The sequence below is a fragment of the Petromyzon marinus genome, chromosome 82 (genome assembly GCF_048934315.1).
Source record: "Petromyzon marinus isolate PM22_M1 ecotype Great Lakes invasive population chromosome 82, UKy_Petmar_22M1.pri1.0, whole genome shotgun sequence".
NCBI lineage: Eukaryota > Metazoa > Chordata > Hyperoartia > Petromyzontiformes > Petromyzontidae > Petromyzon > Petromyzon marinus.
The window spans coordinates 5,540,120-5,559,104 of NC_133747.1; the positions used below are offsets into that span (position 1 = coordinate 5,540,120).

The window sequence follows — 18,985 nt, forward strand, 5'->3', positions numbered from 1 at the left end:
CTACTACACTATACACTACACTATACACTACTACACTATACTATACACTACTACACTATACACTACACTATATACTACTACACTATACACTACTACACTATACACTACTACACTATACACTACTACACTATACACTACTACACTATACACTACTACACTATACACTACTACACTATACACTACTACACTACTACACTATAAACTACACTATACACTACACTATACACTACTACACTATACACTACACTATACACTACTACACTATACACTACTACACTATACACTACTACACTATACACTACTACACTATACACTACTACACTATACACTACTACACTATACACTACACTATACACTACTACACTATACACTACTACACTACACTATACACTACTACACTATGCACTACTACACTATACACTACTACACTATACACTATACACTACTACACCATACACTACTACACTATACACTACTACACTATACACTACTACACTATACACTACTACACTACACTATGCACAACTACACTATACACTACACTATACACTACTACACTATACACTACTACACTATACACTACTACACTACACTATACACTACTACACTACACTATACACTACTACACTATACACTACACTATACACTACTACACTATACACTACTACACTATACACTACTACACTACACTATACACTACTACACTACACTATACACTACTACACTATACACTACACTATACACTACACTATACACTACTACACTATACACTACTACACTATACACTACTACACTATACACTACTACACTATACACTACTACACTATACACTACTACACTATACACTACTACACTATACACTACACTATACACTACTACACTATACACTACTACACTATACACTACTACACTATACACAACACTATACACTACACTATACACTACACTATACACTACACTATACACTACTACACTACACTACTACACTACACTATACACTACTACACTACACTATACACTACTACACTATACACTACACTACTACACTATACACTACACTACACTATACACTACTACACTATACACTACTACACTTTACACTACACTACTACACTACACTATACACTACTACACTATACACTACTACACTATACACTACACTATACACTACTACACTACACTATACACTACACTACTACACTATACACTACACACTACACTACTACACTATACACTACTACACTATACACTACACTATACACTACACGATACACTACTACACTATACACTACTACACTATACACTACTACACCACACTATACACTATTACACTACTACACTAGACTATACACTACTACACTACACTATACACTACTACACTACACTACTACACTACACTATACACTACTACACTACACTATACACTACACTACTACACTATACACTACTACACAATACACTACTACACTATACACTACACTATACACTACACTACTACACTATACACTACACTACTACACTATACACTACTACACTATACACTACTACACTACTACACTACACTATACACTACTACACTATACACTACTACACTGTACACTACTACACTACACTATACACTACACTATACACTACTACACTATACACTACTACACTACACACTACACTATACACTACACTATACACTACACTACACACTAAACTATACACTACTACACTAGTACACTATACACTACTACACTACACACTACACTATACACTACACTACACACTACACTACTACACTACTACACTACACACTACTACACTATACACTACTACACTATACACTACTACACTATACACTACACTATACACTACACTATACACTACTACACTATACACTACTACACTACTACACTACACTACTACACTACACTATACACTACACTACACACTACACTATACACTACTACACTATACACTACTACACTATACACTACTACACTACACACTACTACACTATACACTACTACACTACACTATACACTACTACACTACACTATACACTACACACTACACTACTACACTACACTATACACTACACTGTACACTACTGCGCTACACACTACTACACTACATACTACACTACTACACTACACTATACACTACTACACTATACACTACTAGACTATACACTACTACACTACACTATACACTACACTACTACACTACACTATACACTACACTACACACTACACTACTACACTACACTATACACTACTACACTATAAACTACACTATACACTACACTACACTACTACACTACACACTACACTACTCTACACACTACACTATTACTACACTACACTATACACTACTACACTACTACACTACACTATACACTACTACACTACACTATACACTACTACACTACACTATACACTACAACACTACACACTACACTACTACACTACACTATACACTACTACACTATACACTACTACACTACACTACTACACACTACACTACTACACTACACTATAAACTACTACACTACTACACTACACTACTACTACACTACACTACTACACTATACACTACTACACTATACACTACACTACACACTACACTACTACTACACTACACTATACACTACACTACTACACTACAATATACACTACTACACTACACTATACACTACTACACTACACTATACCTACTACTACACTATACACTACTACACTATACACCACACTATACACTACACTACTACTACACTACTACTACACTACACACTACACTATACACTACTACATTACACTACTACTACACTACACACTACACTATACACTACTACTACACTACACTACTACACTACACACTACACTATAAACTACACTACACACTACACTACTACTCCACTACACACTACACTATAAACTACACTACACACTACACTACTACACTACACTATACACTACTACACTATGCACTACTACACTATACACTACTACACTATACACTACACTATACACTACTACACTATACACTACACTACTACACTACACTACTACTACACTACTACTACACTATACACTACACTACTACACTACACTATACACTACCACCGCTAGGCTCCTCACCGAGAGATTCTTCTCCACCATCTGCTACACTATACACTACTACACTACACTACACTATAAACTACTACACTATACACTACACTATACACTACACTAATACACTACTTCTACACTACACTATACACTACACTACTACTACACTACACTATAAACTACACTACACTACTACACTATACACTACTACACTACACTACTACACTACACTATACACTACTACACTACACACTACACTACACTACTACTACACTACTACACACTACTACACTACACTACTACACTACACTATAAACTACACTACACTACTACACTACACTATACACTACACTACTACTACACTACACTATACACTACTACACTACTACTACACACTACACTACACTACTACACTACTACTACACTACTACACTACACTACTACACTATACACTACACTATACACTACACTACTACACTACTACTACACTACACTATACACTACACTACTACTACACTACACACTACACTACACTACTACACTACACTACTACACTACACTATACACTACACTACTACACTACACTATACACTACACTACTACTACACTACTACACTACACTACTACACTATACACTACACACTACACTACTACTACACTACACTACACACTACACTACTACTACACTACACTATACACTACCACCGCTAGGCTACTCACCGAGAGATTCTTCTCCACTATCTGCTACACTATACACTACTACACTACACTATAAACTACACTACACTACATTATACACTACACTATACACTACTACTACACTACTGCACTATACACTACACTACTACACTACTACTACACTATACACTACACTACTACTACACTATAAACTACACTACTACTACACTACACTACACACTACACTACTACTACACTACACTATACACTACTACACTATACACTACACTAATACACTACTTCTACACTATACTATACACTACACTACTACTACACTACACTATAAACTACACTACTACTACACTACACTATAAACTACACTACACTACACTACTACACTATACACTACTACACTACACTACTACACTACACACTACTACTACACTACACTATACACTACTACACTACACTACTACACTATACACTACTACACTACACTACTACACTGCACACTACTACTACACTACACTATACACTACTACACTACTACTACACTACACTATACACTACTACACTACTACTACACTACACACTACACTATACACTACACTACTACACTACACTATACACTACACTACTACACTACACTACTACTACACTACACTATACACTACACTACTACACTACACTACTACTACACTACACTATACACTACTACTACACTACTACACTACACTATAAACTACACTACACTACTACACTGCACTATACACTACTACTACACTACACTACTACTACACTACTACACTATACACTACTACACTACTACACTACACTATACACTACTACACTACACTACTACACTACACTATACACTACTACACTATACACTACTACACTATACACTACTACACTATACACTACACACTACACTATAAACTACACTACACTATACACTACACTACTACTACACTACACTACTACTACACTACACACTACACTACACTACTACACTACACTATACACACTATACACTACACTACTACACTACACTATACACTACACTACTACTACACTACACTACACACTACACTACTACTACACTACACTATAAACTACATTACACACTACACTATACACTACTACTACACTACACTATACACTACACTACTACTACACTACACACTACACTACTACTACACTACACACTACACTACTACTACACTACACACTACTACGCTACACTATACACTACCACCGCTAGGCTCCTCACCGAGACATTCTTCTCCACCATCTGCTACACTATACACTACTACACTACACTATAAACTACACTACACTACACACTACACTACTACTACACTACACTATACACTACTACACTATACACTACACTAATACACTACTTCTACACTATATTATACACTACACTACTACTACACTACACTACTACACTACACTACTACACTACACTACTACACTACACTATAAACTACACTACACTACTACACTATACACTACACTACTACTACACTACACACTACACTACTACTACACACTACACTACACTATAAACTACACTACTACTACACTACACTATACACTACACTACACACTACACTACACTACTACACTACACTATACACTACCACCGCTAGGCTCCTCACCGAGACATTCTTCTCCACCATCTGCTACACTATACACTACTACACTACACTATAAACTACACTACACTACACACTACACTACTACTACACTACACTATACACTACTACACTATACACTACACTAATACACTACTTCTACACTATATTATACACTACACTACTACTACACTACACTACTACACTACACTACTACACTACACTACTACACTACACTATAAACTACACTACACTACTACACTATACACTACACTACTACTACACTACACACTACACTACTACTACACACTACACTACACTATAAACTACACTACTACTACACTACACTATACACTACACTACACACTACACTACACTACTACACTACACTATACACTACCACCGCTAGGCTCCTCACCGAGACATTCTTCTCCACCATCTGCTACACTATACACTACTACACTACACTATAAACTACACTACACTACACACTACACTACTACTACACTACACTATACACTACTACTACACTACTACACTACACTACTACACTACACACTACTACTACACTACACTAATACACTACTTCTACACTACACTATACACTACACTCCTACTACACTACACTATAAACTACACTACTACACTACTACTACACTACACTATAAACTACACTATACACTACACTACTACACTACACTATACACTACTACACTACACTATACACTACTACACTACACTATACACTACTACACTACACTATACACTACTACACTACACTACTACACTACACTACTACTACACTACTACACTACACACTACTACTACACTACACTATACACTACACTACTACTACACTACACTACTACACTACACTACACACTACACTACACACTACACTACACTATACACTACACTACACTACTACTACACTACACTATACACTACCACCGCTAGGCTCCTCACCGAGACATTCTTCTCCACCATCTGCTGCACTATACACTACTACACTACACTATACACTACACTACACTATACACTACTACACTATAAACTACACTACACTATACACTACTACACTATACACTACTACACTACTACACTACACTATACACTACACTACTACTACACTACACTATACACTACACTACTACACTACACTATAAACTACACTACTACACTACACTATACACTACACTACTACACTACACTATACACTACTACACTACACACTACACTACACACTACACTACACTATACACTACACACTACACTACTACTACACTACACTATACACTACCACCGCTAGGCTCCTCACCGAGAGATTCTTCTCCACCATCTGCTACACTATACACTACTACGCTACACTATACACTACACTACTACACTACTACACTACACTACTACACTACACACTACACTACACTACTACACTACACTATACACTACCACCGCTAGGCTCCTCACCGAGACATTCTTCTCCACCATCTGCTACACTATACACTACTACACTACACTATACACTACTACACTATACACTACTACACTATACACTACTACACTACACTATACACTACTACACTACACTATAAACTACACTACTACACTACTACTACACTACACTACTACACTACACTATACACTACACTACTACACTATACACTACACTACTACACTACACTACACACTACACTACACTACTACACTACACTATACACTACCACCGCTAGGCTCCTCACCGAGACATTCTTCTCCACCATCTGCTACACTATACACTACTACACTACACTACTACACTACACTATACACTACACTACTACACTACACTACTACTACGCTACACTATACACTACCACCGCTGGGCTACTCACCGAGACATTCTTCTCCACCATCTGCTACACTATACACTACTACACTACACTACTACACTACACTATACACTACACTACTACACTACACTACTACTACGCTACACTATACACTACCACCGCTGGGCTACTCACCGAGACATTCTTCTCCACCATCTGCTGCAGCCACTGCAGGTCGGCCGGCTTGAAGGCCAGCACGGCCATGAGGCTGCCCTCTCCCTGCCCCCACGTGGAGGTGGACGACGAGGAGGAGGTGGACGACGAGGAGGAGGAGGTGGACGAGGAGGTGGAGGACGACTCTGGGTAGAGGAGACGCAGGGTCGTCCTCTGGCCCACGTCCACCTCGTGGCCCAGCGTTGGGGCATCGTTCATCCTGGAGGTTGTGGGGGATTTGGTTGAGGGGGCGTGTTGTGACGTCACAATGGTGAGTGTGGGGGGGGGGGGTGTCACGTGGTGTGGTGTGGGGGTGTGGTGTGACGTCACAATGGTGGGGGGAGGGTGACACGTGGTGTAGGTGTGGGTGTGGTGTGACGTCACAATGGTGGGGAGGGTGACACCTGGTGTAGGTGTGGTGTGACGTCACAATGGTGGGGAGGGTGACACGTGGTGGGGGTGGTGTGACGTCACAATGGTGAGGAGGGTGTCACGTGGTGGGGGTGGTGTGACTTCACAATGGTGGGGAGGGTGACACGTGGTGTAGGTGTGGGTGTGGTGTGACGTCACAATGGTGGGGAGGGTGACACGTGGTGTAGGTGTGGGTGTGGTGTAACGTCACAATGGTGGGAAGGGTGACACGTGGTGGGGGTGGTGTGACGTCACAATGGTGGGGAGGGTGACACGTGGTGTAGGTGTGAGTGTGGTGTGACGTCACAATGGTGGGGAGGGTGACACGTGGTGTGGGTGTGGTGTGACGTCACAATGGTGGGGAGGGTGACACGTGGTGGGGGTGTTGTGACGTCACAATGGTGGGGGGAGGGTGACACGTGGTGTGGTGGGGTTGGTGTGACATCACAATGGTGAGGAGGGTGTCACGTGGTGGGGGTGGTGTGACGTCACAATGGTGGGGAGGGTGACACGTGGTGTAGGTGTGGGTGTGGTGTGACGTCACAATGGTGGGGAGGGTGACACGTGGTGTAGGTGTGGGTGTGGTGTAACGTCACAATGGTGGGAAGGGTGACACGTGGTGGGGGTGGTGTGACGTCACAATGGTGGGGAGGGTGACACGTGGTGTAGGTGTGAGTGTGGTGTGACGTCACAATGGTGGGGAGGGTGACACGTGGTGTAGGTGTGGGTGTGGTGTAACGTCACAATGGTGGGAAGGGTGACACGTGGTGGGGGTGGTGTGACGTCACAATGGTGGGGAGGGTGACACGTGGTGTAGGTGTGAGTGTGGTGTGACGTCACAATGGTGGGGAGGGTGACACGTGGTGTGGGTGTGGTGTGACGTCACAATGGTGGGGAGGGTGACACGTGGTGTAGGTGTGGGTGTGGTGTGACGTCACAATGGTGGGGAGGGTGTCACGTGGTGTGGTGGAGTTGGTGTGACGTCACAATGGTGGGAAGGGTGACACGTGGTGTGGGTGTGGTGCAACGTCACAATGGTGGGGGGAGGGTGACACGTGGTGTAGGTGTGGGTGTGGTGTAATGTCACAATGGTGGGGAGGGTGTCACGTGGTGTGGTGGGGTTGGTGTGACGTCACAATGGTGGGGAGGGTGTCACGTGGTGTGTTGGTGTGACATCACAACGAGGTGGGGAGGGTGTCACGTGGTGGGGTGGTGTGACGTCACAATGGTGGTGAGGGTGACACGTGGTGTGGTGGGGGTGGTGTGATGTCACAATAGTGGGGGGAGGGTGTCACGTGGTGTGGTGGGGGTGGTGTGACGTCACAACGGTTGGGAAGGTGTCACGTGGTGTGGCGGGGTTGGTGTGACGTCACAACGAGGTGGGGAGGGTGTCACGTGGTGTGGCGGGGTTGGTGTGACGTCACAACGAGGTGGGGAGGTTGTCACGTGGTGCGGTGTGAGCGTGACGTCACGTCGCGATGCAAAACGCAAACCGGTTGCTTTGTGCACTGGGCCCACCTGATGATGACGTCATGCCTGTCGATGGCCGCCCCGAGGCCACGCCCCTTGAGCACGTGACCGTTCCCCACCACCACGCAGCGCCTGCCGGGCACAGACAAAGGTGGCCCCAGGTAGCCTCTAGCGGGGCCGTAGGGGCAAGTGCAGTCACACAGACACAGACAAAGCTCCCCAAGGTAGCCTCTAGCAGGGCTGTAGGGGCAAGTGCAGTCACACAGACACAGACAAAGCTCCCCCAGGTAGCCTCTAGCGGGGCTGTAGGGGCAAGTGCAGTCACACAGACACAGACAAAGCTCCCCCAGGTAGCCTCTAGCAGGGCTGTAGGGGCAAGTGCAGTCACACAGACACAGACAAAGCTCCCCCAGGTAGCCTCTAGCGGGGCTGTAGGGGCAAGTGCAGTCACACAGACACAGACAAAGCTCCCCCAGGTAGCCTCTAGCAGGGCTGTAGGGGCAAGTGCAGTCACACAGACACAGACAAAGGTGACCCAGGTAGCCTCTAGCAGGCCTGTAGGGGCAAGTGCAGTTACACAGACACAGACAAAGCTCCCCCAGGTAGCCTCTAGCAGGGCTGTAGGGTCAAGTGCAGTCACACAGACACAGACAAAGCTCCCCCAGGTAGCCTCTAGCAGGGCTGTACGGGCAAGTGCAGTTACACAGACAAAGCTCCCCCAGGTAGCCTCTAGCAGGGCTGTACGGGCAAGTGCAGTCACACAGACACAGACAAAGCTCCCCCAGGTAGCCTCTAGCAGGGCTGTAGGGGCAAGTGCAGTCACACAGACACAGACAAGCTCCCCCAGGTAGCCTCTAGCAGGGCTGTAGGGGCAAGTGCAGTCACACAGACACAGACAAAGCTCACCCAGGTAGCCTCTAGCAGGGCTGTAGGGGCAAGTGCAGTCACACAGACACAGACAAAGCTCCCCCAGGTAGCCTCTAGCAGGGCTGTAGGGGCAAGTGCAGTTACACGGACACAGACAAAGCTCCCCCAGGTAGCCTCAAGCAGGGCTGTAGGGGCAAGTGCAGTTACACAGACACAGACAAAGCTCCCCCAGGTAGCCTCTAGCAGGGCTGTAGGGGCAAGTGCAGTCACACAGACACAGACAAAGCTCCCCCAGGTAGCCTCTAGTAGGGCTGTAGGGGCAAGTGCAGTCACACAGACACAGACAAAGCTCCCCCAGGTAGCCTCTAGCAGGGCTGTAGGGGCAAGTGCAGTCACACAGACACAGACAAAGCTCCCCCAGGTAGCCTCTAGCAGGGCTGTAGGGGCAAGTGCAGTCACACAGACACAGACAAAGCTCCCCCAGGTAGCCTCTAGCAGGGCTGTAGGGGCAAGTGCAGTCACACAGACACAGACAAAGCTCCCCCAGGTAGCCTCTAGCGGGGCTGTAGGGGCAAGTGCAGTCACGCAGACACAGACAAAGCTCCCCCAGGTAGCCTCTAGCAGGGCTGTAGGGGCAAGTGCAGTCACACAGACACAGACAAAGCTCCCCCAGGTAGCCTCTAGCGGGGCTGTAGGGGCAAGTGCAGTCATGCAGACACAGACAAAGCTCCCCCAGGTAGCCTCTAGCAGGGCTGTAGGGGCAAGTGCAGTCACACAGACACAGACAAAGCTCCCCCAGGTTGCCTCTAGCAGGGCTGTAGGGGCAAGTGCAGTCACACAGACACAGACAAAGCTCCCCCAGGTAGCCTCTAGCAGGGTTGTAGGGGCAAGTGCAGTCACACAGACACAGACAAAGCTCCCCCAGGTAGCCTCTAGCAGGGCTGTAGGGGCAAGTGCATTCACACAGACACAGACAAAGCTCCCCCAGGTAGCCCTCTAGCAGGGCTGTAGGGGCAAGTGCAGTTACACAGACACAGACAAAGCTCCCCCAGGTAGCCTCTAGCAGGGCTGTAGGGGCAAGTGCATTCACACAGACACAGACAAAGCTCCCCCAGGTAGCCTCTAGCAGGGCTGTAGGGGCAAGTGCAGTTACACAGACACAGACAAAGCTCCCCCAGGTAGCCTCTAGCAGGGCTGTAGGGGCAAGTGCAGTCACACAGACACAGACAAAGCTCCCCCAGGTAGCCTCTAGCAGGGCTGTAGGGGCAAGTGCAGTCACACAGACACAGACAAAGCTCCCCCAGGTAGCCTCTAGCAGGGCTGTAGGGGCAAGTGCATTCACACAGACACAGACAAAGCTCCCCCAGGTAGCCTCTAGCAGGGCTGTAGGGGCAAGTGCAGTTACACAGACACAGACAAAGCTCCCCCAGGTAGCCTCTAGCAGGGCTGTAGGGGCAAGTGCAGTCACACAGACACAGACAAAGCTCCCCCAGGTAGCCCTCTAGCAGGGCTGTAGGGGCAAGTGCAGTCACACAGACACAGACAAAGCTCCCCCAGGTAGCCTCTAGCAGGGCTGTAGGGGCAAGTGCAGTCACACAGACACAGACAAAGCTCCCCCAGGTAGCCTCTAGCAGGGCTGTAGGGGCAAGTGCAGTCACACAGACACAGACAAAGCTCCCCCAGGTAGCCTCTAGCAGGGCTATAGGGGCAAGTGCAGTCACACAGACACAGACAAAGCTCCCCCAGGTAGCCTCTCCTCCCTCCCTCCCTCCGTGGTATCCTCACCTGGGACTGGAAACGTTAAGGCCGTACCGTTTGGTCCGGTTCAGAATTCTCTTCAACGTTGGCCCTACGGAGGGGGGAGGGGGTGAGGGGAGGGGGGTTGAGGGGAGGGGTTGAGGGGAGGGGGTTGAGGGGGGGGTTGAGGGGAGGTTGAGGGGAGGGGTTTGTGGGTGAGTCAGTGACAGATGAAGGGTGGGGAGCAGTAGTGTCTGTGTGTGTGTCTGTGTGTGTGTGTCTGTGTGTGTGTGTGTCTGTGTGTGTCTGTGTGTGTGTGTGTCTGTGTGTGTGTGTCTGTGTGTGTCTGTGTGTGTCTGTGTGTGTGTGTGTCTGTGTGTGTCTGTGTGTGTGTGTGTCTGTGTGTGTCTGTGTGTGTGTGTGTCTGTGTGTGTCTGTGTGTGTGTGTCTGTGTGTGTGTGTCTGTGTGTGTCTGTGTGTGTGTCTGTGTGTGTCTGTGTGTGTGTGTCTGTATGTGTGTCTGTGTGTGTGTGTGTCTGTGTGTGTCTGTGTGTGTGTGTGTGTGTCTGTGTGTGTCTGTGTGTGTGTGTCTGTGTGTGTCTGTGTGTCTGTGTGTGTCTGTGTGTGTGTCTGTGTGTGTCTGTGTGTGTGTCTGTGTGTGTCTGTGTGTCTGTGTGTGTGTCTGTGTGTGTCTGTGTGTCTGTGTGTGTCTGTGTGTGTGTGTCTGTGTGTGTGTGTCTGAGCAGAGGTGTAGGGAATTCCAACAAGACCTACATCTCTGCATTATTGACCTGGTCAAGGCCTATGATACCATCAGTAGGCCTGGGCTCTGGGTCGTTCTTCGTGCTTTTGGAGTCCCTGACCCTCTGCTCACGATCATTAAGGACCTTCATGATGGTGAGTGGGCCCGGGTAAAACTACGTGGCCGGGAGTCAGAGCCATTCCCTGTACACCTTGGGGTGCGACAGGGATGTCCTCTGGCTCCCACATTATTTAACATCTATTTTGACCACGTAGTTCGTGAAGCCTTCAATAGCTGTACCGGGGGAATCTCCATATGGTACAGATATAATGGGAGGCTGATCGATGCCCGGGTGCGGTCAAAGGATGGCTCCGTATTGATCAACCACGTTATGTATGCTGATGACTTGGTAATAGCTGCTCAGTCAGAGGAGGAGTTGGAGACGCTGCTGCTGAGACTGGAGCGTGCCACTAAGAGGTGGGGCCTTACCATCAGCCCCACCAAAACTAAGCACCTGCCTGGGTATTTTGTACCATCGGACACTCCACCACCACAACTCCCAATCGGTGATGGGGTAGTTGTGGAGAGAGTGGAGAGTTTCCCATACCTGGGCAGTGTGCTTATGACTGGCTCCAGTTTAACAGCAGAGGTCTCACTCCGAATCAGTCGAGCGGCAATATCTTTTCATCGGTTGCGTAACGCTGTGTGGAAGCTACCTGGTCTGTCGCTCCGCACTAAGCTTCAGGTCTTCTCGGCCACGGTCATTCCCTCCCTTCTCTACGCTTGCGAAACGTGGACCCCCCTAATGGAACATCTTCGCCGGTTAGAAACATTTAGGCTGGCCTGCCTACGTTCCATCCTGGGTTTAACCAGACTGGATTGTGTGAGGAGCTCACAAATCCTTGAAAGATCTGGGCAGGGTCCCATCGGTGAGCTCCTCCGGCGGGCAAGGCTGCGATGGCTGGGTCATGTAGCCCGCATGCCCAGCCACCGCATGCCGAAACACCTTTTGTTCGGCCGGATTGAGGGGGCTAAGCGGGCGCGGCACGGGCTAGAGAAGAGATGGAGTGATGTGGTACAGGAGGACGTGGAGCTGAGTGGACTTGCCGATGACTGGTACCAGCGGTGTCAAGATCGGCCTCTGTGGAGGAGGCTCGTGAAGGATGCTACTGGGCAGTTGGAGGCAGTCGCCCTCCAACAACAACGGAGGGCGGAGGAGCGACGCTCACAACAGCGAGCGGAGCTCCGGGTGGCTAAAGCACAGCAGGTTGGCACAGTAGGGGGCACAGGTGGTGCATCAGCCAGTCATCTCAGTCAGTCGACCCGTGGCACCTGGGTCTGCCCCGTGACCTCCTGCCAGCGGGCGTTCGACACTTCACGTGGCCTCAGGGTGCACATAGCCTGGCACAAGCGTCGTGGTGACGTCACCGCCACTTAGTGGCGAATGGCGGTTGTTGTTGTTGTATGAGTAAGTGACTGAGTGAGTGTATGAGTGGGTGAGTGAGTGAGTGTATGAGTGGGTGAGTGAGTGAGTGAGTGGGTGAGTGGCTGGGTGAGTGGCTGGGTGAGTGAGTGTGTGAGTGAGTGTGTGAGTTAGTGGGTGAGTGAGTGAGTGTGTGGGTGGGTGAGTGAGTGAGTAGGTGGTTGAGTGAGTGTTTGAGAGAGTGAGTGGGTGAGTGGCTGGGTGAGTGGCTGGGTGAGTGAGTGGGTGAGTGAGTAGGTGAGTGGGTGAGTGAGTGGGTGAGTGAATGAGTGTGTGAGTGGGTGGGTGAGTGAGTGAGTGAGTGGGTGAGTGGGTGAGTGAGTGAGTGAGTGTGTGAGTGGGAAGGTGAGTGTGTGAGTGAGTGAGTGGGAAGGTGAGTGAGTGTGTGAGTGAGTGAGTGGGTGAGTGAGTGAGTGGGTGAGTGAGTGGGTGAGTGTGTGAGTGAGTGAGTGTGTGGGTGGGTGAGTGAGTGGGTGGGTGAGTGGCTGGGTGAGTGGCTGGGTGAGTGAGTGTGTGAGTGAGTGAGTGAATGGGTGAGTGGGTGAGAGAGTGCGTGGGTGAGTGTGTAAGTATGTGAGTGAGTGTGTAAGTGTGTAAGTGAGTGTGTAAGTGAGTGAGTGAGTGGGTGAGTGAGTGAGTGTGTGAGTGGGTGAGTGAGTGTGTGAGTGAGTGAGTGTATGTGTGAGTGAGTGTGTGTGTGAGTGAGTGTGTAAGTGAGTCTGTAAGTGTGTGAGTGAGTGTGTGGGTGGGTGAGTGAGTGGGTGGGTGAGTGGCTGGGTGAGTGGCTGGGTGAGTGTGTAAGTGAGTGTCTAAGTGAGTGAGTGAGTGTGTGAGTGAGTGGGTGAGTGAGTGTATGAGTGTGTAAGTGTGTGAGTGAGTGTGTAAGTGAGTGAGTGAGTGTGTAAGTGAGTGAGTGTGTAAGTGTGTGAGTGAGTGAGTGTGTAAGTGAGTGAGTGAGTGTGTAAGTGTGTAAGTGTGTGAGTGAGTGGGTGAGTGAGTGTGTGAGTGAGTGAGTGTGTAAGTGAGTGAGTAAGTGTGTGAGTGAGTGTGTAAGTGAGTTAGTGTATAATGTGTAAGTGAGTGAGTGAGTGTGTGAGTGAGTGTGTAAGTGTTACCAGAGTTTCCAATACCAAAGGGGAGTCCATAGTGAACGAGTTGAGTGGACGTGAGGTCTTCCGGCCTGAGGAACAGGTTGACGTGTGGGTCGATCCTGAGGAGGAGGAGGGAAGAGGAGTGAATAGTGTAGTAGTGTATAGTGTAGTGTATAGTGTAGTAGTGTATAGTGTAGTGTATAGTGTAGTGTATAGTGTAGTAGTGTAGTGTATAGTGTAGTGTATAGTGTAGTAGTGTATAGTGTAGTGTATAGTGTAGTGTATAGTGTAGTGTATAGTGTAGTGTATAGTGTAGTGTATAGTGTAGTAGTGTATAGTGTAGTGTATAGTGTAGTGTATAGTGTAGTGTATAGTGTAGTGTATAGTGTAGTAGTGTAGTGTATAGTGTAGTGTATAGTGTAGTAGTGTATAGTGTAGTAGTGTATAGTGTAGTAGTGTATAGTGTAGTGTATAGTGTAGTAGTGTAGTGTATAGTGTAGTGTATAGTGTAGTAGTGTATAGTGTAGTAGTGTATAGTGTAGTAGTGTATAATGTAGTGTATAGTGTAGTGTATAGTGTTGTAGTGTATAGTGTAGTGTATAGTGTAGTAGTGTATAGTGTAGTGTATAGTGTAGTGTATAGTGTAGTAGTGTAGTAGTGTATAGTGTAGTAGTGTATAGTGTAGTGTATAGTGTAGTAGTGTATAGTGTATAGTGTAGTGTATAGTGTAGTAGTGTATAGTGTAGTGTATAGTGTAGTGTATAGTGTAGTAGTGTATAGTGTAGTAAATAGTGTAGTGTATAGTGTAGTAGTGTATAGTGTAGTAGTGTATAGTGTAGTAGTGTATAGTGTAGTGTATAGTGTAGTAGTGTATAGTGTAGTGTATAGTGTAGTGTATAGTGTAGTGTATAGTGTAGTAGTGTATAGTGTAGTGTATAGTGTAGTAGTGTATAATGTAGTAGTGTATAGTGCAGTAGTGTATAGTGTAGTGTATAGTGTATAGTGTAGTAGTGTATAGTGTATAGTGTAGTAGTGTATAGTGTAGTAGTGTATAGTGTAGTAGTGTATAGTGTAGTGTATAGTGTAGTAGTGTATATTGTAGTAGTGTATAGTGTAGTGTATAGTGTAGTAGTGTATAGTGTAGTAGTGTATAGTGTAGTAGTGTATAGTGTAGTAGTGTATAGTGTAGTGTATAGTGTAGTGTATAGTGTTGTAGTGTATAGTGTAGTGTATAGTGTAGTAGTGTATAGTGTAGTGTATAGTGTAGTGTATAGTGTAGTAGTGTAGTAGTGTATAGTGTAGTAGTGTATAGTGTAGTGTATAGTGTAGTAGTGTATAGTGTATAGTGTAGTGTATAGTGTAGTAGTGTATAGTGTAGTGTAGTGTATAGTGTAGTGTATAGTGTAGTAGTGTATAGTGTAGTAAATAGTGTAGTGTATAGTGTAGTAGTGTATAGTGTAGTAGTGTATAGTGTAGTAGTGTATAGTGTAGTGTATAGTGTAGTAGTGTATAGTGTAGTGTATAGTGTAGTGTATAGTGTGGTAGTGTATAGTGTAGTGTATAGTGTAGTAGTGTATAGTGTATTAAATAGTGTAGTGTATAGTGTAGTAGTGTATAGTGTAGTAGTGTATAGTGTAGTGTATAGTGTATAGTGTAGTAGTGTATAGTGTATAGTGTAGTAGTGTATAGTGTAGTAGTGTATAGTGTAGTAGTGTATAGTGTAGTGTATAGTGTAGTAGTGTATATTGTAGTAGTGTATAGTGTAGTGTATAGTGTAGTAGTGTATAGTGTAGTAGTGTATAGTGTAGTAGTGTATAGTGTAGTGTATAGTGTAGTAGTGTATAGTGTAGTAGTGTATAGTGTAGTAGTGTATAGTGTAGTAGTGTATAGTGTAGTAGTGTATAGTGTAGTGTATAGTGTAGTAGTGTATAGTGTAGTAGTGTATAGTGTAGTGTAGTAGTGTATAGTGTAGTAGTGTATAGTGTAGTAGTGTATAGTATAGTAGTGTATAGTGTAGTGTATAGTGTAGTAGTGTATAGTGTAGTGTATAGTGTAGTAGTGTAGTAGTGTATAGTGTAGTAGTGTGTAGTGTAGTAGTGTATAGTGTAGTAGTGTATAGTGTAGTAGTGTATAGTGTAGTAGTGTATAGTGTAGTAGTGTATAGTGTAGTAGTGTATAGTGTAGTGTATAGTGTAGTAGTGTATAGTGTAGTAGTGTATAGTGTAGTAGTGTATAGTGTAGTGTATAGTGTAGTGTATAGTGTAGTGTATAGTGTATAGTATTCTGCTCACGTTATAATTGTCGTGGTATTGGCAGAGATTCTCAGGGCGATTCTCAAATCTCTGAAAGGTAGAAACACAAAAACCGTCAGAGACTATAGTATCGGTACTATAGTGTGTACTATAGTACCCGTACACACTATAGTACCCGTACTATAGTGTGTACTATAGTGTGTACTATAGTGTGTACTATAGTACACACTATAGTACTATAGTGTACTATAGTACCCGTACTATAGTGTACTATAGTGTGTACTATAGTGTACTATAGTGTGTACTATAGTACACTATAGTTCACACTATAGTGCTATAGTGTACAATAGTACACTATAGTACTATAGTGTACTATAGTGTACTATAGTGTGTACTATAGAGTACCCGTACTATAGTGTACTATAGTGTGTACTATAGTGTGTACTATATTACAAAATAGTACACACTATAGTACGATAGTGTACTATTGTACACTATAGTACGATAGTGTGTACTATGGTGTATTATAGTACACTATAGTGTAGTGTAGTAGTGAGTTAGTTACCTTGGAATGGAAATTCTGTTAACATCGCTTGCTGCTACAGGAATTAACCTTCTGATGCAAAAACAACAACAACATCAACAACATCATCAACATCATCAACAACAACATCAACAACATCATCAACAACATCATCAACATCATCAACAACAACATCAACAACATCATCAACATCATCAACATCATCAACAACAACAACATCATCAACATCATCAACAACAACATCATTAACATCATCAACAACAACATCATCAACATCATCAACAACAACATCATCAACATCATCAACAACAACATCAACAACATCATCAACAACATCAACATCATCAACATCATCAACAACATCAACAACATCAACAACATCATCAACAACATCAACATCATCAACATCATCAACAACATCAACAACATCAACAACATCAACAACAACAACATCATCAACAACAACAACATCATCAACATCATCAACAACAACATCATCAACATCAACAACATCATCATCATCATTAACATCATCAACAACAACATCAACAACATCATCAACAACAACATCATCAACATCATCAACAACATCATCATCATTAACATCATCAACAACAACATCATCAACATCAACAACATCATCAACAACATCAACAACATCAACAACAACATCATCAACAACAACATCAACATCAACAACAACAACATCAACAACATCAACAACAACATCAACAACATCATCAACAACAACATCAACATCAACAACAACAACATCAACAACATCAACAACAACATCATCAACAACAACAACAACATCAACAACAACAACATCATCAACATCATCAACATCATCAACATCATCAACAACAACAACATGAACATCATCAACAACACCAACATCAACATCATCATCAACATCATCAACATCAACAACATCATCAACATCAA

General features: G+C 44.8%; 2 protein-coding genes across 2 annotated transcripts in view; both read right to left on the reverse strand.

The window, feature by feature from the left end:
* Positions 1 to 7,659, reverse strand: part of LOC142907725 (CMP-N-acetylneuraminate-beta-galactosamide-alpha-2,3-sialyltransferase 4-like) — a 27,365-nt gene extending 19,706 nt beyond the window's left edge. Inside the window, exon 1 of the mRNA XM_076057386.1 lies at positions 7,423 to 7,659. Coding sequence (XP_075913501.1) covers positions 7,423 to 7,659 — 237 coding nt within the window. The remainder of the gene's footprint in view (positions 1 to 7,422) is intronic.
* The window catches only part of LOC142907695 (CMP-N-acetylneuraminate-beta-1,4-galactoside alpha-2,3-sialyltransferase-like), a 45,730-nt gene that overhangs the window by 10,190 nt on the left and 16,555 nt on the right, over positions 1 to 18,985 (reverse strand). Inside the window, exons 3-9 of the mRNA XM_076057361.1 lie at positions 18,059 to 18,109; positions 17,533 to 17,583; positions 15,266 to 15,360; positions 11,974 to 12,037; positions 9,370 to 9,453; positions 7,624 to 7,660; positions 7,423 to 7,506 (exon numbers count right to left, since the gene is read on the reverse strand). Of these exons, the coding sequence (XP_075913476.1) occupies positions 7,423 to 7,506; positions 7,624 to 7,660; positions 9,370 to 9,453; positions 11,974 to 12,037; positions 15,266 to 15,360; positions 17,533 to 17,583; positions 18,059 to 18,109 (466 nt within the window). The remainder of the gene's footprint in view (positions 1 to 7,422; positions 7,507 to 7,623; positions 7,661 to 9,369; positions 9,454 to 11,973; positions 12,038 to 15,265; positions 15,361 to 17,532; positions 17,584 to 18,058; positions 18,110 to 18,985) is intronic.